Source organism: Bombus fervidus, chromosome 6 (assembly GCF_041682495.2).
Source record: "Bombus fervidus isolate BK054 chromosome 6, iyBomFerv1, whole genome shotgun sequence".
In the NCBI taxonomy this organism is placed as follows: Eukaryota; Metazoa; Arthropoda; class Insecta; order Hymenoptera; family Apidae; genus Bombus; species Bombus fervidus.
The window spans coordinates 4,881,310-4,899,366 of record NC_091522.1 but is presented as its reverse complement, the minus strand read 5'-3'; the positions used below and the strand labels follow the sequence as shown (position 1 = coordinate 4,899,366).

The window sequence follows — 18,057 nt, the reverse complement described above, 5'->3', positions numbered from 1 at the left end:
TCACAATGAAATTTCATTTCTTAAAAGGAAACTGTTTTTAAGTTGTTTGCTTTTTTATACATATAATGTACATATAAGCACGACATTATGAGAAGACGAAAGAAAGAGGAAGGAACGGAAACGAATCGGAATTTAAAGGACTGTTACATTTTATTCTATCTCTTCTTATATGACAGAACTAGTTCTTAGAACTAATTTCAATGCGTACGTATGTATTTATATACATGTGTACATGCACTTGATAACCATGTAAGTGGGGACCGAGGACGAGCAATCGCAAGAAACGCATGAAACAGAATGTGCGCCACTGTTATGTATGGATTTACTTGTGTATATGTGCATTGGATATTAATAGCTTGCTGAGATGTCACAGAGTTACAGGCATCTAAAAGAAAGACTAACCTCTTCGTTTCTTATACGATAAATGGTTATATTCGACGCAACCTTGAACAATTTTAGATACCTTTCACACGACAATTCGACAAATATTTATCGAACATAATCGAACTCGATCACATGCGGAATCACGTGCAAGGAATATCTCGTGATATTGTAAACCAAGGTAAAACATATGATTAACAGTGAAATGTCATTTGGCGTTTAAGGATAGCAGTATGAAACGTAACTTTCCGTGAGTTGAACAATATCCAAGTGGATATATTTAACGAATATATTATATAAATTCTTCAACGTTGTATCGTTTAAAATTTTTTAGTGCAAGTAAACTTGGGTTGACGGATAAGAAATTGAAGGAAGACTAGAAAAGTTTCTCTATGCGATGGAACTATTCCATTAGACTTTTCATGTTTCTCTTTTATATTCCATTTTAGATTCGCTTATATATAATACTTATTATATATAATACTTATTTTTCTCTTTTTTTTGTATTTATATCAAGACCATGTCAAAGCCTGACACACCAAAATTCGTAACTGCTCTTTTTTCCTTCAAAGGAAAAAACAATGACGAGGTATGTTTCATTTTCTATTTTATTCTCTATTTCTATAGATTGGTTTTGCAATTTCAACACTGCTGCATTTTTGTTTTAGCTGTGTTTTAAAAAGGGAGATGTGATTACGATAACACAGATAGACGAAGGAGGTTGGTGGGAAGGAACATTACATGATAAAACAGGATGGTTTCCATCTAATTACGTCAAAGAGTGCAGGGTTCCAGGTATTGTGCGTGTAATGAAACAATCTATATTTAATCGTTTTGATAATCTCCATTAGATTCTTATGTGCTTAATTTTTATGCTGTTACTACATTTACAATATTTTTATTTTCTTTATAGAGAATAGTGCCTCGCCTATGAAAGCAACTGAAAAAGTTCCGCAAGAATCTCCCGTGCATCAAAAGCTAAATCGTGATATTGTATTGAAAGATTTGGTAGACTCTGAAAGAGTGAATGTAGCGGAATTGCAGGGTTTGATAAATAGTTTTTTACATCCTCTAGAATCTGCTAACATGTAAGTATATGTGATAAATTATTTATTAATTTTGTGGGAATGCATACATACACATATACACACCTTTACTAATAATGAGATGTGTTATAAATCTTCAATGTATAGATTGAACAAAGAAGAATACAAGCAACTTCTAGGTAATGTACATGAAGTTTTGGAAGTACATCAACGATTGCTATCCAATTTGGAAGCAGCTATGACACAAGATTCTAGAGTTGGAAATCTCTTTCTAACACTTGCACCAAAATTAAAGTCCATTCATACAATGTATTGCAGAAATCATCCGAAGGCAGTATGTATTTTAGATCGGTACAGGTATGTATGAAATAAAAAAATTATTTTTATGTTACTTAAGTTTAACTATAGGAAAAGTATATGACACTTGAAAGTTATTTTCTTTACAAAATTAAATTCATTTCTCCTTCTAGAGATGAACTGAATGATTTTATGGAACGTAGTGGAGCAATATCACCAGGGATATTAGTATTAACAACTGGTTTAAGTAAACCTTTTCGAAGATTGGATAAATATTCCGCCATGCTTCAAGAATTGGAGAGGTATACGGAAAGAAATCATCCTGATAGAGGTGACACACAACGCAGTATAGCAGTATACAGAGAGATAGCGGTAAGTCGTTTGATTGTATCCTTACGTTGTCCTCTAGTTTAAGCTCCATAAGGATGTTTGGCATTTTCAGCAAGATACGTTACAATTTTTGTTGCGTTCTCTTGTAGGATCGATGTGCATCCATACGAAAGCAACGTGAATTGGCGCTTCAAGTGTTAACCAGCGGTATTAAAGGATGGGAGGGAGAAGAGTTAAGCTCACTCGGGGAAATTCTTTATGTCGGATCTGTCACTTTGGCAAGCGGAACTACTGGTCTAGATCGTCGAGATAGATACTTTGTTCTTTTTTCAACGACTCTTTTGGTCCTCAGTGCCAGTCCAAGGATGAGCTCTTTCGTTTACGAAGTATATTCGACATATTTTTTCTCTATATTTTATATCTTGCTGTATAACTCTCATCTTCACAGAAATGTCTAAATAAATGCTTACACATTTTCTCCATTCGCAGGGAAAACTTCCATTAACAGGTATTACTATTACTCAAGTGGAAGATACAGATGAAATAAGAAATGCTTTTGAAATTACAGGCAAGGAATCCGAATTATTTATTCGTTATGAAATAATATTAATCACCACGCAAATTCGATACAAACTTTACTTGACCTGTGATCAACAAAATTTTCATTTGATCTTAGGACCAATGATCGAGAGTATACTAGTACTTTGTGGTACTAAAGAAGATCAGCAGCGATGGATCGAACTTTTAATACAGGAACAAACAACGAATAACAGTCTCGTGAAATCATCAACGACATCACGCGTGAGTTACAGTTTACCTCCATATGCTCGTCTTTCAAGATATTTTGCAAAATTAGTCAGACAAAAAATTATACGTCCTGAACTTTTGAAAAAATTGCTTTATTTACAATACGTTCTGCGACCGGATATGAGTAATGTAAAAATGCGAAGGACTAATATAACGACATATGTCCTTCATCCGATGCAAACAAATAGTCAGGATAGTTGTTCACACAACTACTCGGCAAGTTTCGAGTCGAATAAGATCGCAACGAGGCAATCATTCGTTGGAACGACAATGTTGCGTAAATCTACTTTGACTCTCAATGTGAAATATGCATTAGCAGATATTGATCTTAGTACTGTAGGAATAACAAAGGGCTCATCTTTGACGGAATTAATATCTGCTGAGAATGATACACGAGGTGAAATTAGTAAAAGTTTGCCACTTGTTAGTGTTGGAAGTTCTATTACTGCTGGTTTCTCCAATAATAATAATAATTTAAATACCGTAAGCGTTGTTGACGAACAACTCGCTTGTCGATCACGTTTCACGAATCTTGCTCGTTCGTTCCCAATTGGCTGTAACTTCCATCAAGATACACTTGGTGAAACGAAGAAGCACATAGATGTAGCGGCCGCGATAAAGTGTTGGAAGAGTAAAGAATTCACTGAAGAACCACCTATTACTATAAATTCTGTACATCGTCCATCCGTTCCTGTGTGTAATTCAAACATTATTGAAAATTGCTGTCAAGCGAATGTAATTAGTGTTGGATCATCAGATTCAGGAATGGCTGAAAGTTATCGATTAAATTCTTCTGAAATAAATTCTTCTTGTAAATCGTGTACTTGCGTTGAGAACAAGTACAGCATAGAACATCCTATAAGGATCTATTCTGATGAAAGTGAGAACGATGAGAATAATTTTGAATATCAGTGCGTTTGTACATCGCCTTTTGGTTCAACCCCCAGGGATAGTGCTCACTTATCTGATTCATCGAAACACAATGATAATACTTTAGATTCTCCGACTTGCGAAACTGCTAGTACGATAGTTTACAATTCTGACCATGCCTTTGCAACGAATAAAATACAAACAAAAGAAAATGTGCTTTCGAATAAATATGAGCATACAATGCAAAGAAGGTTTACACAACCTATACCGTACACACATCAAAGTATTGTACGAAAAGTTGGAAGGAAAGCAATTCAGCCAACTCAACCTGTCGAAAACGATTATAATGGAACACATCAAATATACACGTCAGGACTGTATGCCCATTGGTGGTTGAAGAAGTCTATACCATTTTCTGGATGCTCGGATCAAGGCAAGCTTCCATGGCATGGCTGTCTTTTTCTTCCTACTTGTTTAATTAGCGTTTTTGCTTGTGTTACTACTAATTGTATCTTCTTACACACGCGCGCGCACGGCACACGCACGCACGCACGCACACACATACAGAGAGAAATGAATCGCGTACACGAGCACATAAGCGTATGCTTTCATTTCACAGCCATGTTGTGTGAAGTAAGCTTTCGCTTTACTAACGTCAGTATGCATTTTAAGAATCTAATTGGAACAAGAAAATCTGCGTTCACTTGCATATATAATTGGTTTATTTATGATTTTTCTTTCGTTCATTTAGAACATGGACATGTATAGAGCATGTTTCAAAATTATATATAATTGTTAGTTTAGTTATAATTAGCATAAATAATAAATTGATTTGCACTCTTTACGACTTATTAGATTTGCAGTCAACAAAGCGGGAAACAGCAACAACAACAAACGCAACAGCAGCAACGACAGTCACAACAACACAGATCAATCACGGAACATTGTGTCTCCCTAGGAATTAGAACACCTTGGAGTATCGCTTCGTTACGACCAGCACCTCCTTTCTATAGCTTCAAAGTATTTGGTAAAATTGATATTTGGATTTATCACGCGTACGGTCATACGGTATAAATATGAAATTTGAAAAATATATCGTAACATGTATATTCATAATAAGAAGAAACATGTTATCGCTTATAGATGAAAGACAATTTGAAGAGGATGCGATCATATTGAAGGTGATAGAGGCGTACTGCCTTTCTGTTAATGCTAGATTCACCGTGCATTCTGGAGAATCAACTTGTAGGTTGTGGATTACATTTTCGGTTTCTAAGATGTATAGTAGTGAATTTTTGTATAGTAACGTTTACATGTCGCATATCATGTTTACATTTTAGCAATGCTGGAATATGATTCGCATAAAATGCGAGACAGAACATCTTTGATGCATAATCGTGGAAATTGGGATTTTTGTAGTAATCGGTAATCATCGTCTAGTTATGTTACAATATTTCCTATAATTGTATACAGTATACACAAAGAAAACGCTTCTAACATATCGTTCATTTTGAATAGGACATTATCAGAAACAGTTAGAACATTGAAAAATCAAATGACAGATTTACAATCGCAAATGTCATTATTGACGAAACAATTGGACGAAGAGAGAAGATCGAGACTTTCTTTAGCCGCAACGGTAAAACGTAGCATTGGTGTTGTGGACGGATCGGTACCTTAAATGTTCTTGACAAAAGATATAATTTCTTGATATAATGATCTGTGTTTTATCATATTTGCATCTTTTAACCCGATTCAATTTAAGTTTGACATTGGGAATGTTCTCTCTGTAAAATTTTCACACAGTGCCATTGTAATAAAAATAAAAGAATGAGTAACTGAACAACACGTATAAATTATTTCAACTTTTCATCCGTCTTAGATGTGAAATTTATTACTTATTTCGCTTGCATAGAAATCTTTAGGAATGTATATACAGCATGAAGTATGTTGACTGAACGTATGTGTATGAATTTTTGTTACATTGAAAATGATGATTTAGAAAAAGAACATTCGATGAGTTCATCTTGATTTATTTTTAATACGCTCTAATTCGTTTACTCTGCTTCGTGCGTGTTCTAACCTGTGCCATGCCATTTGAAGTACCTTTTGACTGGCATATCCAGAGCCTTCATGTGGTTGCCCTAAAAAGGAGTAAATTTAATAAGAGAGTAAAGTAAATTAGATAATTCGTATAAAAAGACGGGCTGACTTTCACGTGGTCAAATGATTATTTACCTGTAGAAACTTGAGTTAGATAATTAATTTGTTCGCTCAATTTTGATTCCACATGTCCTAGTGTTTTTAGAAATTGCTGAGTTTGCGCTTCAGCTTGTTTCAAGCTAGATTTCTCTTTACTGAGTTCCACAAAAGCTTGCCCTACACAAAGTAATAAGAATTGTCTTTTAGTTACACGAGAATTATGGTGTTATGTAATGTTTATAAATAAGCGTTTGTTGATTACCTGCACTTTGCAAACACACAATAATATCCTTCTCAATCGTTTCAAGGATTTGTATTCTCTCCATCGGTGGCGTCATTGTGAATTAGTTGTTAGAAGCTAAACGCAGTACGATTGACAATGACTGACTTCACACTTGATTTATACGAAATTGTTGAAAAAATGATTAGAGAAAAAGAAAAATGAGAAACAAAATGCCACGTAGTGTCATGCTCAGTATCACACTAACGAACGTATTGTAATATGACCGAAGTTTACCGAATATAATCGGAAATGGTCGAAACGCGGCGCTGCCTGCTATATCAATCGGTATTCCCAAAGAGGAAGTTTCTTCTCTGACATTCCTTTCTATGTATCATCCTTTCTATGTTTCCTTTCTGGTTATACTTACAATTGGAATTAGTAAGTACATATTTTAATCAATAGTAGTAACACAGAGGAAGTTTCGTGTGTGGTAGTAAGTATATTTGTTTATTTACATTATATTTTTTTACATTATATATTTATGTTACATTTTATGTTTCATGTGTTTAAAATGTAAGAAATAGGCAATGCAACGCAGGATTTATAAAAGTATGTAAATTTATTTTCGCATAATTAAACAATAAAGAAGATTCTTAATGAAGAAAGCTGACGTGATTAAAAAAACAGTGGTATTACGCTTGTAATAAGATATAGTTAGTATTAGAAATATTAGTCGAGTAAATAACTTATTAAGGACAATAAAGTCAACCAACTAGAATGGTATCGTCATCGAGAAATTGATATTCTGGTATTTCCAAATTAGTAGGTGCTGGTCCTTTACGTATGCGCCCAGACGCATCGAAGTGAGATCCGTGACACGGACAGTAAAATCCACCGCGTATAATACCGGAGTTAGGAATTGGTATGCAACCGAGATGCGTGCAAATTCCAATAACGATCAACCATTCCGCTCGTTTGACTCTTTGATCATCTGTCTCAGGATCCCTTAATGTCGCCACATTTATTACTTTCTCTTGTTCTATAATGGATTGGGAGCTGTAATGTATGTGAAAATGTTTGAATGTTAAAAATAAGATTTGGATAAAGATAAAGAGCAGAGAGTGTAACCATCGGGAATGGATGATATTGGCTAAATAGCTCACCGATGGTAAACGAAGATCGGTTTTCCTCGCCATTTAAATACTGATACCTTTCCCTCCGGTGTATCTCGCAAATTAATCTCAATTTGCGCTTCTGCTAAAATGTTACGTGCTGGAGCCATACTTAGTATGTAATGTAACAAGTGAGACTTGAACCCATAAAGTCCAGCAACACTGCCCACTAATCGAAAGCAAAGGATCACGTTATCTTCATTGTCTTATCGTCCTCGGTCGCGCAAGTCCTTCTATCTCTTTTTTTACTGTATTTGTTTTTATTTTTCATAAACCTTGTACTCGTGGGAACGTACCAAAAGACATTACATAACTTGATGTTTTTCGCTCATCGATGCTCCGTTTAGTCGACACATTCGAATTCTGAAGAGATTTTCGACGATATTCTTGAAAGCTAACTTTGGGTAAATCAGTGTGTGCATATCGATTTTTTAAGGAGAATGTTAGCGTGCTCGCGTTCAACCAATTCTCGAAAGGAAATCGAGAATAAATCGATATGAAAGACGATGACATTTCTTCTCAGAGCTTGTAATGGTTACTACCCATTAATATAACATGAAATTCGTTTGAACGTCGCGTTTTTATTTTGGTTACGATTCGCGATTGTTTTTTGAAATAATTGCAAACGTGAATGCATCTCACAAAAGAAAGAAACGGAACAGAAGGAATAAAGAACAAAAATATCGAAAAGTTGTTACTACTATGTTATTGTCAGTAGATTGATACATGTGTACAGTATTGCAATCTTTTATTGGAAAATTTGATCGGGGCGAAAAATATTATGGAAGAATAATGTAGTAAAGATAGATATCGAAATTAATTCCATTTGTCTTTCTCAAAGTTTCTAACATATATACCAAAGGTAACAAGATTATTGATCGGTTCGTTCAAAACCATAGTTAGATGCATTTCGTTTCCACATATATGTTCAATGTATGACCACTTTTCGAAAGGAATAAGTGAAGCGTCGAGTACGCTAGGTATTATCAACATTTTTGCGTGATCGTTGTATCTTGCTGTGACGCTTAAAGTGGAAAATATAGTGGCAGATCGGGAAACGGAACCGCAAGAATAGATAGATTCATTAAGACATTGAGTCAAGCCACATAGACGGACACCGGCTTCTACTTGAGTGCCGTACAAGCGAACACCGTCGTAAACTACCGCGCGGTAATAAGTCGAGGACGAATTGTTGATGGTTTCCATATTAGCCTGGAAGTCGCAGCAAAAATTATGATGACAAATGGTTTCGGTCATCGAATCGTTGTTGAGCAGAATAGATTTGAATGATGTAACATTATCGCGTAATAATTTCATCCACTCGGGCGTGACTTCTTCCTTTATTGATTTATCATAAAGCATTTCATGGCGTGCGATGTTTTCCTCCATTCCGTGATTTTTCTTTTCTTTGTTCATCGACTCCTGTTGCACTTCTGCTCTTCTGGATTTTATTGTTTTTGGGACTCGAGAGATCAAAAGTTTAGGATTTTCAGCCATGGTTACGTTGGCTATACCGTTACGACCTAACGAAATTGAATTGGAAATTAATTGAGAAATAGTACAAATATTTCAACAAGTATAAAATTATGAATCTGTATGAACGTGCGATACCTAAATAAATTCCGCTTCCCGAAGTTCCGATAGTAGGTTGGTGATATCCAGCTGCTAAAAGATTCACATTCTCGGCAAAGGACCATCCAAATTGCGTTTGAATGGCTGGAAGAAAAGTTATAAATGAAAAATGTTAATTGATTGATTGGAAGCTAATAAAGAAAATATATAGTATGTTGTAAATAAATGGTACTAATGACATAAGATACCAGTTAGAAATGGCGTTTCCGAGAACCAGGCGGTGGTGTATACGATATTTGAAACTCCTTCTATTCTAGTCAAGGATAAGGGCGGTACCGAAAATAGTATATCGAAGCATATAAAGGTGCCAAATCTCACACCGAAATCGGTGTCGAATGTTACGATTTCCGGTATCTCGATCTTATCGAATTGGGCTTCCATATAGAGATTCACTTTGCGATACCTGATTACAAATAGAAGGAAGAAGGAAGTAATCGTTATAAATCGATCATGAAGATATGATTACATACCTGGCAATTATCTTTCCTGTTCGGTCGAACACCACATTAGTGTTGTGATAATGCCATGTTTCGTTCGAGGGGCATGCATCGCTGTAATTGGCCAATCGCTTTTCAGCGATATTTACCACCACGTAGATGCGATTTTTCCTTGCAGCGCATGACAGTCTTCTTAACGTCTACGAGGAATAACAGAAGAGATCTATGGTGTATGGAGTGTGGATACGGAGCACTTACTTCACTGACGTTAACGTCGGTTCCCGTGCAAGGGATATATTCATCGACAGGGGAAGGAATCACTGTTGTCCAGGAATTCATTTGTGATTTGCCAGGCAAATGAATCGATGTCAATCCATCTTCCGGGAAAACGATAATGTCAGCACCCTGTGTGGTAAATTCTCACATCAGAATTAACATGTTGCGAAAAATAATCACCCCATGAAACTCGATCGAGCTTACCTGTTTACTCGCTTTTTCTATGTACTCGATGTACTCATTCGTGTTTTTTCTTAAAGTTAATACGGGATTACGCCAATGATAAGTCGGTGAAAATTCTACCACAGCTGCTGTATAATAATCCGATGAATTCTGTTCTGTCATCTGTTTTATACAAATGGATGATAGGAATTAACGAACGATCATTTGTTACATTACTCTTATCCTTATTAAACGATGACAAGTTTGGAATCGTGTTTTAGATTTTGGTCTGTTTCGTCTTTCCAAAAATCATCCGATTCTTACCAAATTTCTATACAATGTACAGGTTATTATATACAAGGTATTCGACTACAGGTGTAAAAACATTTAAGAGGTGATTTTTAAAGCTAAAATAAGCGTTTATAATGTATATGTCCCGCTCGCGGGTGTTCACAGAAAATGTATACCTGTTCGTACTATTGAAATTTTAACTTTACCTGATATGAAAATCGTATGAGGATCAATAAAAATCCAATTTCGTTCAATTTTCCGCGCATGATGTTTGCTCAACTCGTCAGTCCTTTAATTTAGTTGTTTTAGAACTAACAAAAAACTAACAACCTGCAAAATAAAATATGTTTACCGTTTTTGTAACACCTGATTCGATAGGTTTGTACGTTTTTCTTTTCGCGTTTCGTGTTTTAGTGTCTTCTTGTAGTTTTTTTTTTGTCCTATACATTTCATGAATATGTAATATGAATATATAAAATAGGAGATTCCACTCTGTCACTGGATCAAAACACGCGCGCATATACGTATGCATATAATATACATGTAATGCATGTTATGTACATATATCACATAGATAATAATCGGTAGACATTTAGACATAGAGTAAAAGCAAGGTTTTTGAAAACCTAAGCGCGATCTGTCAACAGCCGTTTAATGATAATATAAATTGTAATAATTTGATTTTACCGTTGTCGCGATGACAAGAAATCCGTAATGTGAGATAAATACTAATCTAGTACCTCTTTGACATTCCTTATTTATACCCACAATGATGATATTTGCGGTGGGGGCATTTATCTTGTCAGTATGTACGTAGTAAATACGCGGACGTGTCGTGCAACTTCGATTGTGGAAGAAATTTTCAACACTACTCTTTGCTTCATCATTAACGCTTCTATGTATGTAATAACAATACATGGCAAGTATGTTCTGGTATATATAATACGTTACTAGCAAATTGGAAGATAGAAGAAATGTGAAACAGGTTGATTATTTCTGACAGACTTAATATTGGCTTAACATAACAACAAAGATAAGCATGCGTATAGGCCGAAAATATCATATATACAAATAAAACAATATAGAAAGTGGCAACTCATGACGATGAGAATCGTTAGTCTTTGACGATGAGTGATAGAGTGCAGTATTTTCCTTGCCCATGTGCTGTCCTGAAATCTTGTGTATTGACTATTCTTGAGTCCTGATTACCAACTTACCAACAATGCATTACTAGAGGATTTAAAGGCATGGTATTATATACACGATACATATATGTATATGCACATATATATGTCAGGTATGTGCGACATACAGAGTATGAAATTTGTTGCAAAAAACGTGAGGAGTGCAAAGTGTCAATTATTATACATAAATAAAAACTATATAAATTCTACTCTCTCTGGTTCAATTTACGAGTGGATCTTTATTTTCGCTGTTACTATCGCTCTTTTTTTTAACTTTTATTACTGCTGTTGCCATTGTTGCCCTTTATAGTGTCATTGTCGATGACTTTGATAACATCGTGCTATTATCAATTCTATTATCGTGTAAATTAAATGTAATTGCATTATTTCGTTACGACACCCAACTAGGTTATATTAGGTTAAGTTACTCGCATTAGTATTGCATAAGTACTTGTAAACTGTTAATTTAACGTTTTGATAGAAACTTGATTTTTACTTTCCTATCCTGTTTACGGAGTATTATATTCGAAAACGTCAAATCGAAAACGGTAATTATGTGCAACATTTTGTACAAAATTTATGAGCTAATGGGAATTAACGGATCGTACAATTACATAGTACCAGAATTTATGTTGCACGTGTATCGTATGTATATCGCTATACAAGTACCATATCTAAAAATGAAATTTTCAGCGATGTTAACTTGTTGTGATAAGAACGCCTTGACAAATGGATCACCAATGTGAATGTAGTAATTAACGAAGATACAATATCATAGCTATGATCGTCCTTAAAAAGCAAGCTATCGCAACTTGATCTTTTCCCACTAAATACATTATGTAAAGACGATATCCTACTTTCTTTCTAATTAATAAATAATTAAATAAAAATGGCATTCCTTATTAACGTACGTATGAGACCAAAGACAGATTTTTGTACTATAAAATACTTTTAATTAATAATCTTATAATTTATGACCAACCTACAGAAATGCACGCTAATGTTTACTTTCTAGAAATATATCAAATTCATATATGTATATACATACATAATAACTGTACAATTACATACATTATATGCGGTATGCTCATTGTTGAAGATATTTTATAGGAGATTCGGCTCTTATTTAAAACTTTCATCAAGCAAAGTCTCGACAACAATTTAACCGTTATCTATGACAGATTTTTCTGGTTACCGATAACTGTTGCATATACTATATATAAGAAAATTGTTATTTGGTTGCCGATAGTCATCTGTGAAGTAATTGTTTTTGTCGCCAGTAAGCATTATTTATAACGAAATTTTTTAGGGTTACCGATAACTACTATCGATGACAGAATCTTTTTTCTTTATTACTTTCAATCATTCAAGTTTTATTAACATTACTGATAATGATTAGTATCTAGATAAAAGACATCAAAAACGGATCCTCTGTTCGTTTTTTATATACATATATGTAACTGTTTCAACCCCTTAAGTGGTGAGAGTGGGTAAATATATCCGCTCGGTGGGTTGGTTATCGACAACCAAAAGAGAATGCCTTCATCGATATCACTGTTTAACAAATTTTGACTTTTTCCCAATTTTGCAACTTTCAGTGGGTGATTTTGTACACTTTTGTAAGCCAAACACGAATCTGTAAACCGCTTTCTCTTAGAATTTATAATTAATGTTTTAGGCTTTTAGGTTGAGATGAAAAAATTCTATGGACTCTCCGAAATAAAATGATATGTGTTGTTATTGAATTATAAACATTTAAACATGTTTGAATAACGACCAAAGTGAGAGAAGGACACCTAAAGCGCGACATCTTTTGATTACATTTTCCAATTTATTTAAAAAACTAGAGGTGAAATCTTTGATAAAACACGTGTCGGCGACGGCAGCGGCAGTGGTGCTCAATATTGGCGAATGCCTTGCCTGCCGGTATAGTCAGAGAGGAAATTTTTCTATTCGCTGTTCATCGGAATTGAGAATTATTGCCGTTGTCGAGTGTTTTGCCAAACCTTTTCACTTTTACATTGGAATCAAAATATGACTTTTTAGTTTTTTTTTTATGCTCTCCTTAACATCTTTAGCAAATGTCTGCTCTATCACGTGCTAGAGTTAGGGTTTCTTTTAGACTCTTAATTTTTAAAATATATAAAAAGGTGTGCATTTCAGATGTCATTTTCAAGTTGATCGTTATTTAGACATGTTTAAATGCTTATAATGCAGTAACAATGCATATCATTTTCGGGAATGTTCACAGAATATTTTCATCTCAATAGCAACTCGATAGTTGCAAAAGCACAAAACATTTGTAAAGTTAAAAGTTTGTAATTTTTTTCAAAATTTGACTTTTTCGAAAATGTAGGTTCTATGAAAAAATGGTTTGCAGATTGGAGTTCAGCTTACAAAAGTCTACAAGGATCGCCTATTGTAAATTGTAAAATTAGATACGTGTTAGACAGTCTAATGGTTATCGGTAAACAAAAATATTTTGATCACTTATAGCAGTTATATATAGCGGAGATTTGGCATTAGCTCTTTCATCACTTGTTTTGTTGTTTCCCGCTTATCACTTATTGCTTTCTTTCTTGTATATTCACAGCCTTATCCTGCAATTTTCTTTATTCTGATTATAACTGTTATTGACTTATATATACCTTGATTGAATCTAAATATCATGTCAACCAACTTTAGGCATGTTTATTGAATGTATGTTATTTATATTGCTAGATTATATTATTGCTACTTTGTAATTGTTTCTACGCTGTCACAAGTGTCATTTAACTGATACGGGTTTATTTAATCATTTATGAAATATCGTTTTATAATGAAATCAGATAGTCTTTTGATGATTCTTGCTCTTTCTCCGTTGGTTATATAACTTGATTGTTATTAGAATTGGCTATCGATAACTTGTATCACGAGATTTTTAAGTAGAATTTCAATTCGGTTATATCTATTTTAATATACATAATTGGTTTCACTTACGTGAAATTGCCGATCGTTCTTTATGCAGATTGTTGGTGACCTCGTTGATGACTGCATAGAAATAGTTGATTTGAAATGTGACTGTCACTAACAATTCAATTCATTCTTTTAAAATCAATAACCGTGATCGCTAGCTATTGGAGTTAAAAAATTGCTCTCATAATATCAGTTTCCTTGTGGATAATACGTGGATAAACCTTCTAACGGTGAACTAATTTTTCACATGTTTAAAACGACAGATTTATTACAAATATTTAATAGTGCATATGTTTATTGCAAATATATTCAAATCTTATGAGTGAAATAATATGATTAAAATGAAACGAATTGAAAGAGCAACGAAAAATATAACGAAATGGTGATTGAGATACACTTATCAGAGATTAATTACTCATTATAATATTTCACAAAACATTATTTAACATTATGCTTGCTTTAAATTTGTTTCAGGAATCATTCTGAGACGAACACAGAAGAAGATACAATATTCTATTCTTTTACCTTTACTAGATTCAGATTCCTAAATAGATAGAATTTCTCTGTAAGACATGTCTTTAGATTCTTATATAGGTAGAATACCCATATAAAAAATTTGGAGATTTCTAATAAATGGGATTTGTGAAATAAAAATTTGTTTTAGAAACCTTTTTAGGACCGATGACTAAAGACACGCGATAGACAAGATAGACGCAATAAATTAGATTTACTTTTAAGCAGAATATGTATTAATTATTTAATATGTGATTTAATATACGGTTAAGTATTTTTAAATCTATGAATAAATGAAATATTCTTAAATCGTCATCTTAACGCTTAAGTAGGCACTTGGTAGTAAGTAAACACTGATTAATACTACTAACCGTAAACGTTAATATGTGCCATTTCTTATATGTGTAAATAGGTGTACTTAGATAACATATACTATTAATTAAGTACGTCTATAGTTAAGAATAATATGTACGGTGATAAAGTATACAAAGTAATATAAAAAAATGCATATGTAAGAAGCTAAGTAAGTAATTAAGGAGCTTTATTATCCCCAAATAGGATACATATGTATGTATGTATGTGTTGTTATATACTTCAGAAATACATATATCAATTGTGACGAAAAGCTTAGAAGCGGTGAGAACACGACGAATAGGCTCCTATATAGTGTTGTAAAATAATATAAGCATTTGATAAGAGTTAAGTCAATAAAACTTTTCATTGATTCTCGAAGATTGTTACGTTTTCTAATGTCTAGTAGTAACGTCTCTAACGTGTATTCGATCAAACTTGAAACAAAGGATTGGGTTAGTAACAGAGAGAACGCATAATAATCGTTGCGACGATATTCAATGGCAAAAGGAGATAAGGAGGATGACAGAAGGAAAGGAAGAAAGCTGAAGTGGACATGGTTGTGGTTAATAAGAATTTGAGAAAGTAACAAAAAAAGGGAAAAGCGAGTAGACGAGAGGCATTAAGAAGAGGAAAATACGTGTATAAGGAAAGGCTGCGAGTCAACCGGATACGGTGCGCGGTTGAGATGTGCCATAGGGAGAACCGAGTTTCGCAAGGTGTGTGCCGTAGTCGAAAAGGTGGGGTTGATGTGGCGAGCGAGGACGAGATCGAGGGCGCGAGCCCGTGTATGGGTGGAAATTTGCGGCGGGGTCGTGCCGCGGCGGTGAGGTGGGAAGTACCAGCCGCGGAGCAGCAGTGCGTCGCGACGCTGCCTGTCACGCGGTTGCTGCTTCCCTCCTATCTTAATCTTCTCCTCGCTTTTTAAACATTTCTCTAATCAGTAAATTCTTTCGTTTCGTCCCCATCGTTTCTCCGTTATCCTAATCAGCTTAGTTCACTGCGCATTTTCTTTCGCCTTTCTTTCTTTCCTCCGTTTATCTTTTCCTTTTTATTTCAACACTTCCCTCCTTCCCAGCCTTTCCATTCCTTCCTCCCTTTCTTTCTTTCCCTACTTTCCCTTTCATTTTCCCGATTCGATTTAATCTGGGTTGATCTACACGGTCTCCCTTCTTTCTGAGCAGCTACCTCTCATCGTTATTCGAGCGCTCCTTTCCCTTCGTCAAACTCTTGCTCGTAATTGCATGTCTCCCTTTTCTTTTTCCAATTGATATTGCACCGCCCATTTTTGCCCCCTTTGCTTGGTTTGTTAATCTCGTTTGCCGGTTCCACATGAACTGTTTCCTTACGCTTTTGATTCTTTTTTCTCTCTTTTGATCTTATCTGAGAATTCGATTTGCGAAGATCTTCGTGATTCCTATTAGTTTATCATTTTGTCAGTCTCGGTTTCGTGGACGGCGATTTTTCATTATACGCGTATGTAAAGTATACACGTAGGAGCTCTGCTTGGCGATGATTGTCGAGGGAGAGGAACAACGACACTATCGTTATCGTTGACCAACGCAAAAAATTTGAAACGGATGGTGTCCATCAGTGAGCGTAAACGCGTAAAATGAATGTCATCGGATATCAATTTCGTTCGTCTAAACAATCGTTTGTTCAGTAGCGTGCCTTTTCGATACCAACGAGACAGGGGATAGCTTCCTCCTCCTCTGTTTTGGTGAGTATTTTATAATTCCATCTCTTCCTCTCTCCTATTTTCTCCCTATTTCACCCTTTCCGTTCTGTTTCATTCATTTTTTACGTTCTTTTTTCGTATCTTTCGCATCTTTCGTGACGTAACGAGTGTTCAAATATATATTTGTACCTATATACATGATATGTATATATACATATATATAAATGCATATATATGTACGTTTCTATTAAAATATATATGTACATTTCTTTCATTACAACACACGTCAAAAACAGAGAAAAATTGCTAGATCTTGTCCACAAAATGAAAGCTAGCGAAAGGAAAACGGAAGATTCGCATCATACAGGATTATTAATACATATATCACGATGCGCATCCTTGGTCAATATGGTTGATCTTGTAATAAAAAAGTGATTTGAAAAATTCAATACGCGAGTGCAATCGATGTCGCAATATTATTCGTGTTAATTTTAGAAAAAAAACGAAACGAAACGAAACGAAATGAAATGAAATGAAATGAAATGAAATGAAATGAAATAAAATGAAATGAAATAAAATGGAATGAAATAAAATGAAATGAAATGAAATGAAATAAAATGAAATGAAATGAAATGTAATAAAGTGAAATGAAATGGAATGAAATGAACTGAAATCTCTGATTTAGCGATGTTTGTGCGATGGGCCATTAGATTAATTCGCTATTGGGATACTCGAGTATTTTCTAAAACGAATAAAACCAGGCGCGTGCAGGCGTGTTGTTCGAAAATTTCTAGCGATATCACATATCGAGGAAACAGCAAACATCAGAAATTCATAATTTAATAGGTTTGTTACGTTCGTGGATTATATTATCGAATATCTATGATTGGCGATGTAGAAGACCATCGCTTTCGAGAACGAAATCGGACGACAACGTGATATCACTTTGCAAAAGTGTTAAGGCAGGAGTATTCTGATTGGTGAAATCTATAGAGCGATAATCTTGATACGGATATGGATCCGTAGTTGCAACGTCTTACTTATATCTGTTATATCTAGCATCGGTCAAGGTTACTACATATTCACCCTGTCGCGTCGTCGCGACACGTCGCGTCACGGCGTTGGCAACGGGAATGGAAGCGAGCCGGCTCCCAGGTCATCTCCACGAATAACACACCGAACGTTCCTTTCTTTACTAATGTCTATCGTTCATCTTTAACTGAACTTCTGTCAAGTTAATTACATTCGGA

General features: G+C 34.7%; 5 protein-coding genes across 9 annotated transcripts in view; 2 read left to right on the top strand and 3 right to left on the bottom strand.

Annotated features, from left to right (window-relative positions):
* Positions 1–243: 243 nt before the first annotated feature.
* Rtgef (Rho-type guanine nucleotide exchange factor) lies at positions 244–5,577 on the top strand. Of its 4 annotated transcripts, none has more exons than XR_011800075.1 (13): positions 244–631; positions 716–970; positions 1,050–1,176; positions 1,295–1,469; positions 1,575–1,784; positions 1,898–2,096; positions 2,204–2,440; positions 2,544–2,622; positions 2,731–2,855; positions 4,587–4,758; positions 4,875–4,980; positions 5,072–5,156; positions 5,250–5,413. XR_011800075.1 is itself a non-coding variant. In XM_072005640.1 (13 exons), exons 2-13 carry the CDS (start codon positions 902–904, stop codon positions 5,410–5,412), a joined length of 1,743 nt encoding a protein of 580 aa, XP_071861741.1. In that variant the 5' UTR covers positions 246–562; positions 899–901; the 3' UTR covers positions 5,413–5,577. The 4 variants fall into 4 exon arrangements, 3 of the variants coding, with proteins under 3 accessions (XP_071861741.1, XP_071861740.1, XP_071861742.1); XM_072005640.1 differs by having other exon boundaries at positions 246–562; positions 899–970; positions 4,875–4,976; positions 5,250–5,577; XM_072005639.1 differs by having other exon boundaries at positions 246–631; positions 4,875–4,976; positions 5,250–5,577.
* Positions 5,578–5,605: 28 nt separating this feature from the next.
* On the bottom strand, positions 5,606–6,405 carry Med11 (mediator complex subunit 11). The gene is made up of 3 exons (XM_072005728.1): positions 6,196–6,405; positions 5,970–6,110; positions 5,606–5,875 (listed from the first exon to the last, which is right to left on the bottom strand). Exons 1-3 carry the CDS (start codon positions 6,269–6,271, stop codon positions 5,754–5,756), a joined length of 339 nt encoding a protein of 112 aa, XP_071861829.1. The 5' UTR covers positions 6,272–6,405; the 3' UTR covers positions 5,606–5,753.
* A 230-nt stretch (positions 6,406–6,635) lies between these two features.
* LOC139988372 (cytochrome b-c1 complex subunit Rieske, mitochondrial) lies at positions 6,636–7,874 on the bottom strand. The gene is made up of 3 exons (XM_072005722.1): positions 7,625–7,874; positions 7,320–7,497; positions 6,636–7,212 (listed from the first exon to the last, which is right to left on the bottom strand). Exons 1-3 carry the CDS (start codon positions 7,839–7,841, stop codon positions 6,921–6,923), a joined length of 687 nt encoding a protein of 228 aa, XP_071861823.1. The 5' UTR covers positions 7,842–7,874; the 3' UTR covers positions 6,636–6,920.
* A 135-nt stretch (positions 7,875–8,009) lies between these two features.
* LOC139988348 (vanin-like protein 1) lies at positions 8,010–11,413 on the bottom strand. 2 transcript variants are annotated; one of them, XM_072005650.1, is made up of 8 exons: positions 11,284–11,413; positions 10,333–10,456; positions 9,878–10,018; positions 9,656–9,802; positions 9,431–9,597; positions 9,149–9,363; positions 8,940–9,044; positions 8,010–8,851 (listed from the first exon to the last, which is right to left on the bottom strand). In XM_072005650.1, the coding sequence occupies exons 2-8, from the start codon at positions 10,390–10,392 to the stop codon at positions 8,145–8,147; spliced, it is 1,542 nt and encodes a 513-aa protein (XP_071861751.1). In that variant the 5' UTR covers positions 10,393–10,456; positions 11,284–11,413; the 3' UTR covers positions 8,010–8,144. The 2 variants fall into 2 exon arrangements, with proteins under 2 accessions (XP_071861751.1, XP_071861750.1); XM_072005649.1 differs by lacking the exon at positions 11,284–11,413 and adding an exon at positions 10,814–10,934.
* Positions 11,414–15,871: 4,458 nt separating this feature from the next.
* Syt7 (Synaptotagmin 7) overlaps positions 15,872–18,057 on the top strand; it is a 24,915-nt gene continuing 22,729 nt past the window's right edge. Inside the window, exon 1 of the mRNA XM_072005651.1 lies at positions 15,872–16,849. The gene's annotated coding sequence lies outside the window, so the exon portion shown is untranslated. The remainder of the gene's footprint in view (positions 16,850–18,057) is intronic.

Bases quoted from the DNA above. Each gene is read 5' to 3' on its own strand.
- Rtgef (XM_072005640.1), top strand. From the start codon at position 902: ATGTCAAAGCCTGACACACCAAAATTCGTAACTGCTCTTTTTTCCTTC. The intron at 2,097-2,203 runs GTAAGTCGTTTG...GTTCTCTTGTAG, and splicing joins CAGTATACAGAGAGATAGCG to GATCGATGTGCATCCATACG. The intron at 2,856-4,586 runs GTGAGTTACAGT...ACGACTTATTAG, and splicing joins AATCATCAACGACATCACGC to ATTTGCAGTCAACAAAGCGG.
- Med11 (XM_072005728.1), bottom strand. From the start codon at position 6,271: ATGACGCCACCGATGGAGAGAATACAAATCCTTGAAACGATTGAGAAG. The intron at 6,111-6,195 runs GTAATCAACAAA...TACTTTGTGTAG, and splicing joins TGTGTGTTTGCAAAGTGCAG to GGCAAGCTTTTGTGGAACTC. The intron at 5,876-5,969 runs GTAAATAATCAT...ACTCCTTTTTAG, and splicing joins TCTAACTCAAGTTTCTACAG to GGCAACCACATGAAGGCTCT.
- LOC139988372 (XM_072005722.1), bottom strand. From the start codon at position 7,841: ATGTCATCGTCTTTCATATCGATTTATTCTCGATTTCCTTTCGAGAAT. The intron at 7,498-7,624 runs GTACGTTCCCAC...GCTTTCGATTAG, and splicing joins AAGTTATGTAATGTCTTTTG to TGGGCAGTGTTGCTGGACTT. The intron at 7,213-7,319 runs GTGAGCTATTTA...CATACATTACAG, and splicing joins CCGATCTTCGTTTACCATCG to CTCCCAATCCATTATAGAAC.
- LOC139988348 (XM_072005650.1), bottom strand. From the start codon at position 10,392: ATGCGCGGAAAATTGAACGAAATTGGATTTTTATTGATCCTCATACGA. The intron at 10,019-10,332 runs GTAAAGTTAAAA...TGTATAAAACAG, and splicing joins TCATACGATTTTCATATCAG to ATGACAGAACAGAATTCATC. The intron at 8,852-8,939 runs GTATCGCACGTT...CAATTTCGTTAG, and splicing joins GGGAAGCGGAATTTATTTAG to GTCGTAACGGTATAGCCAAC.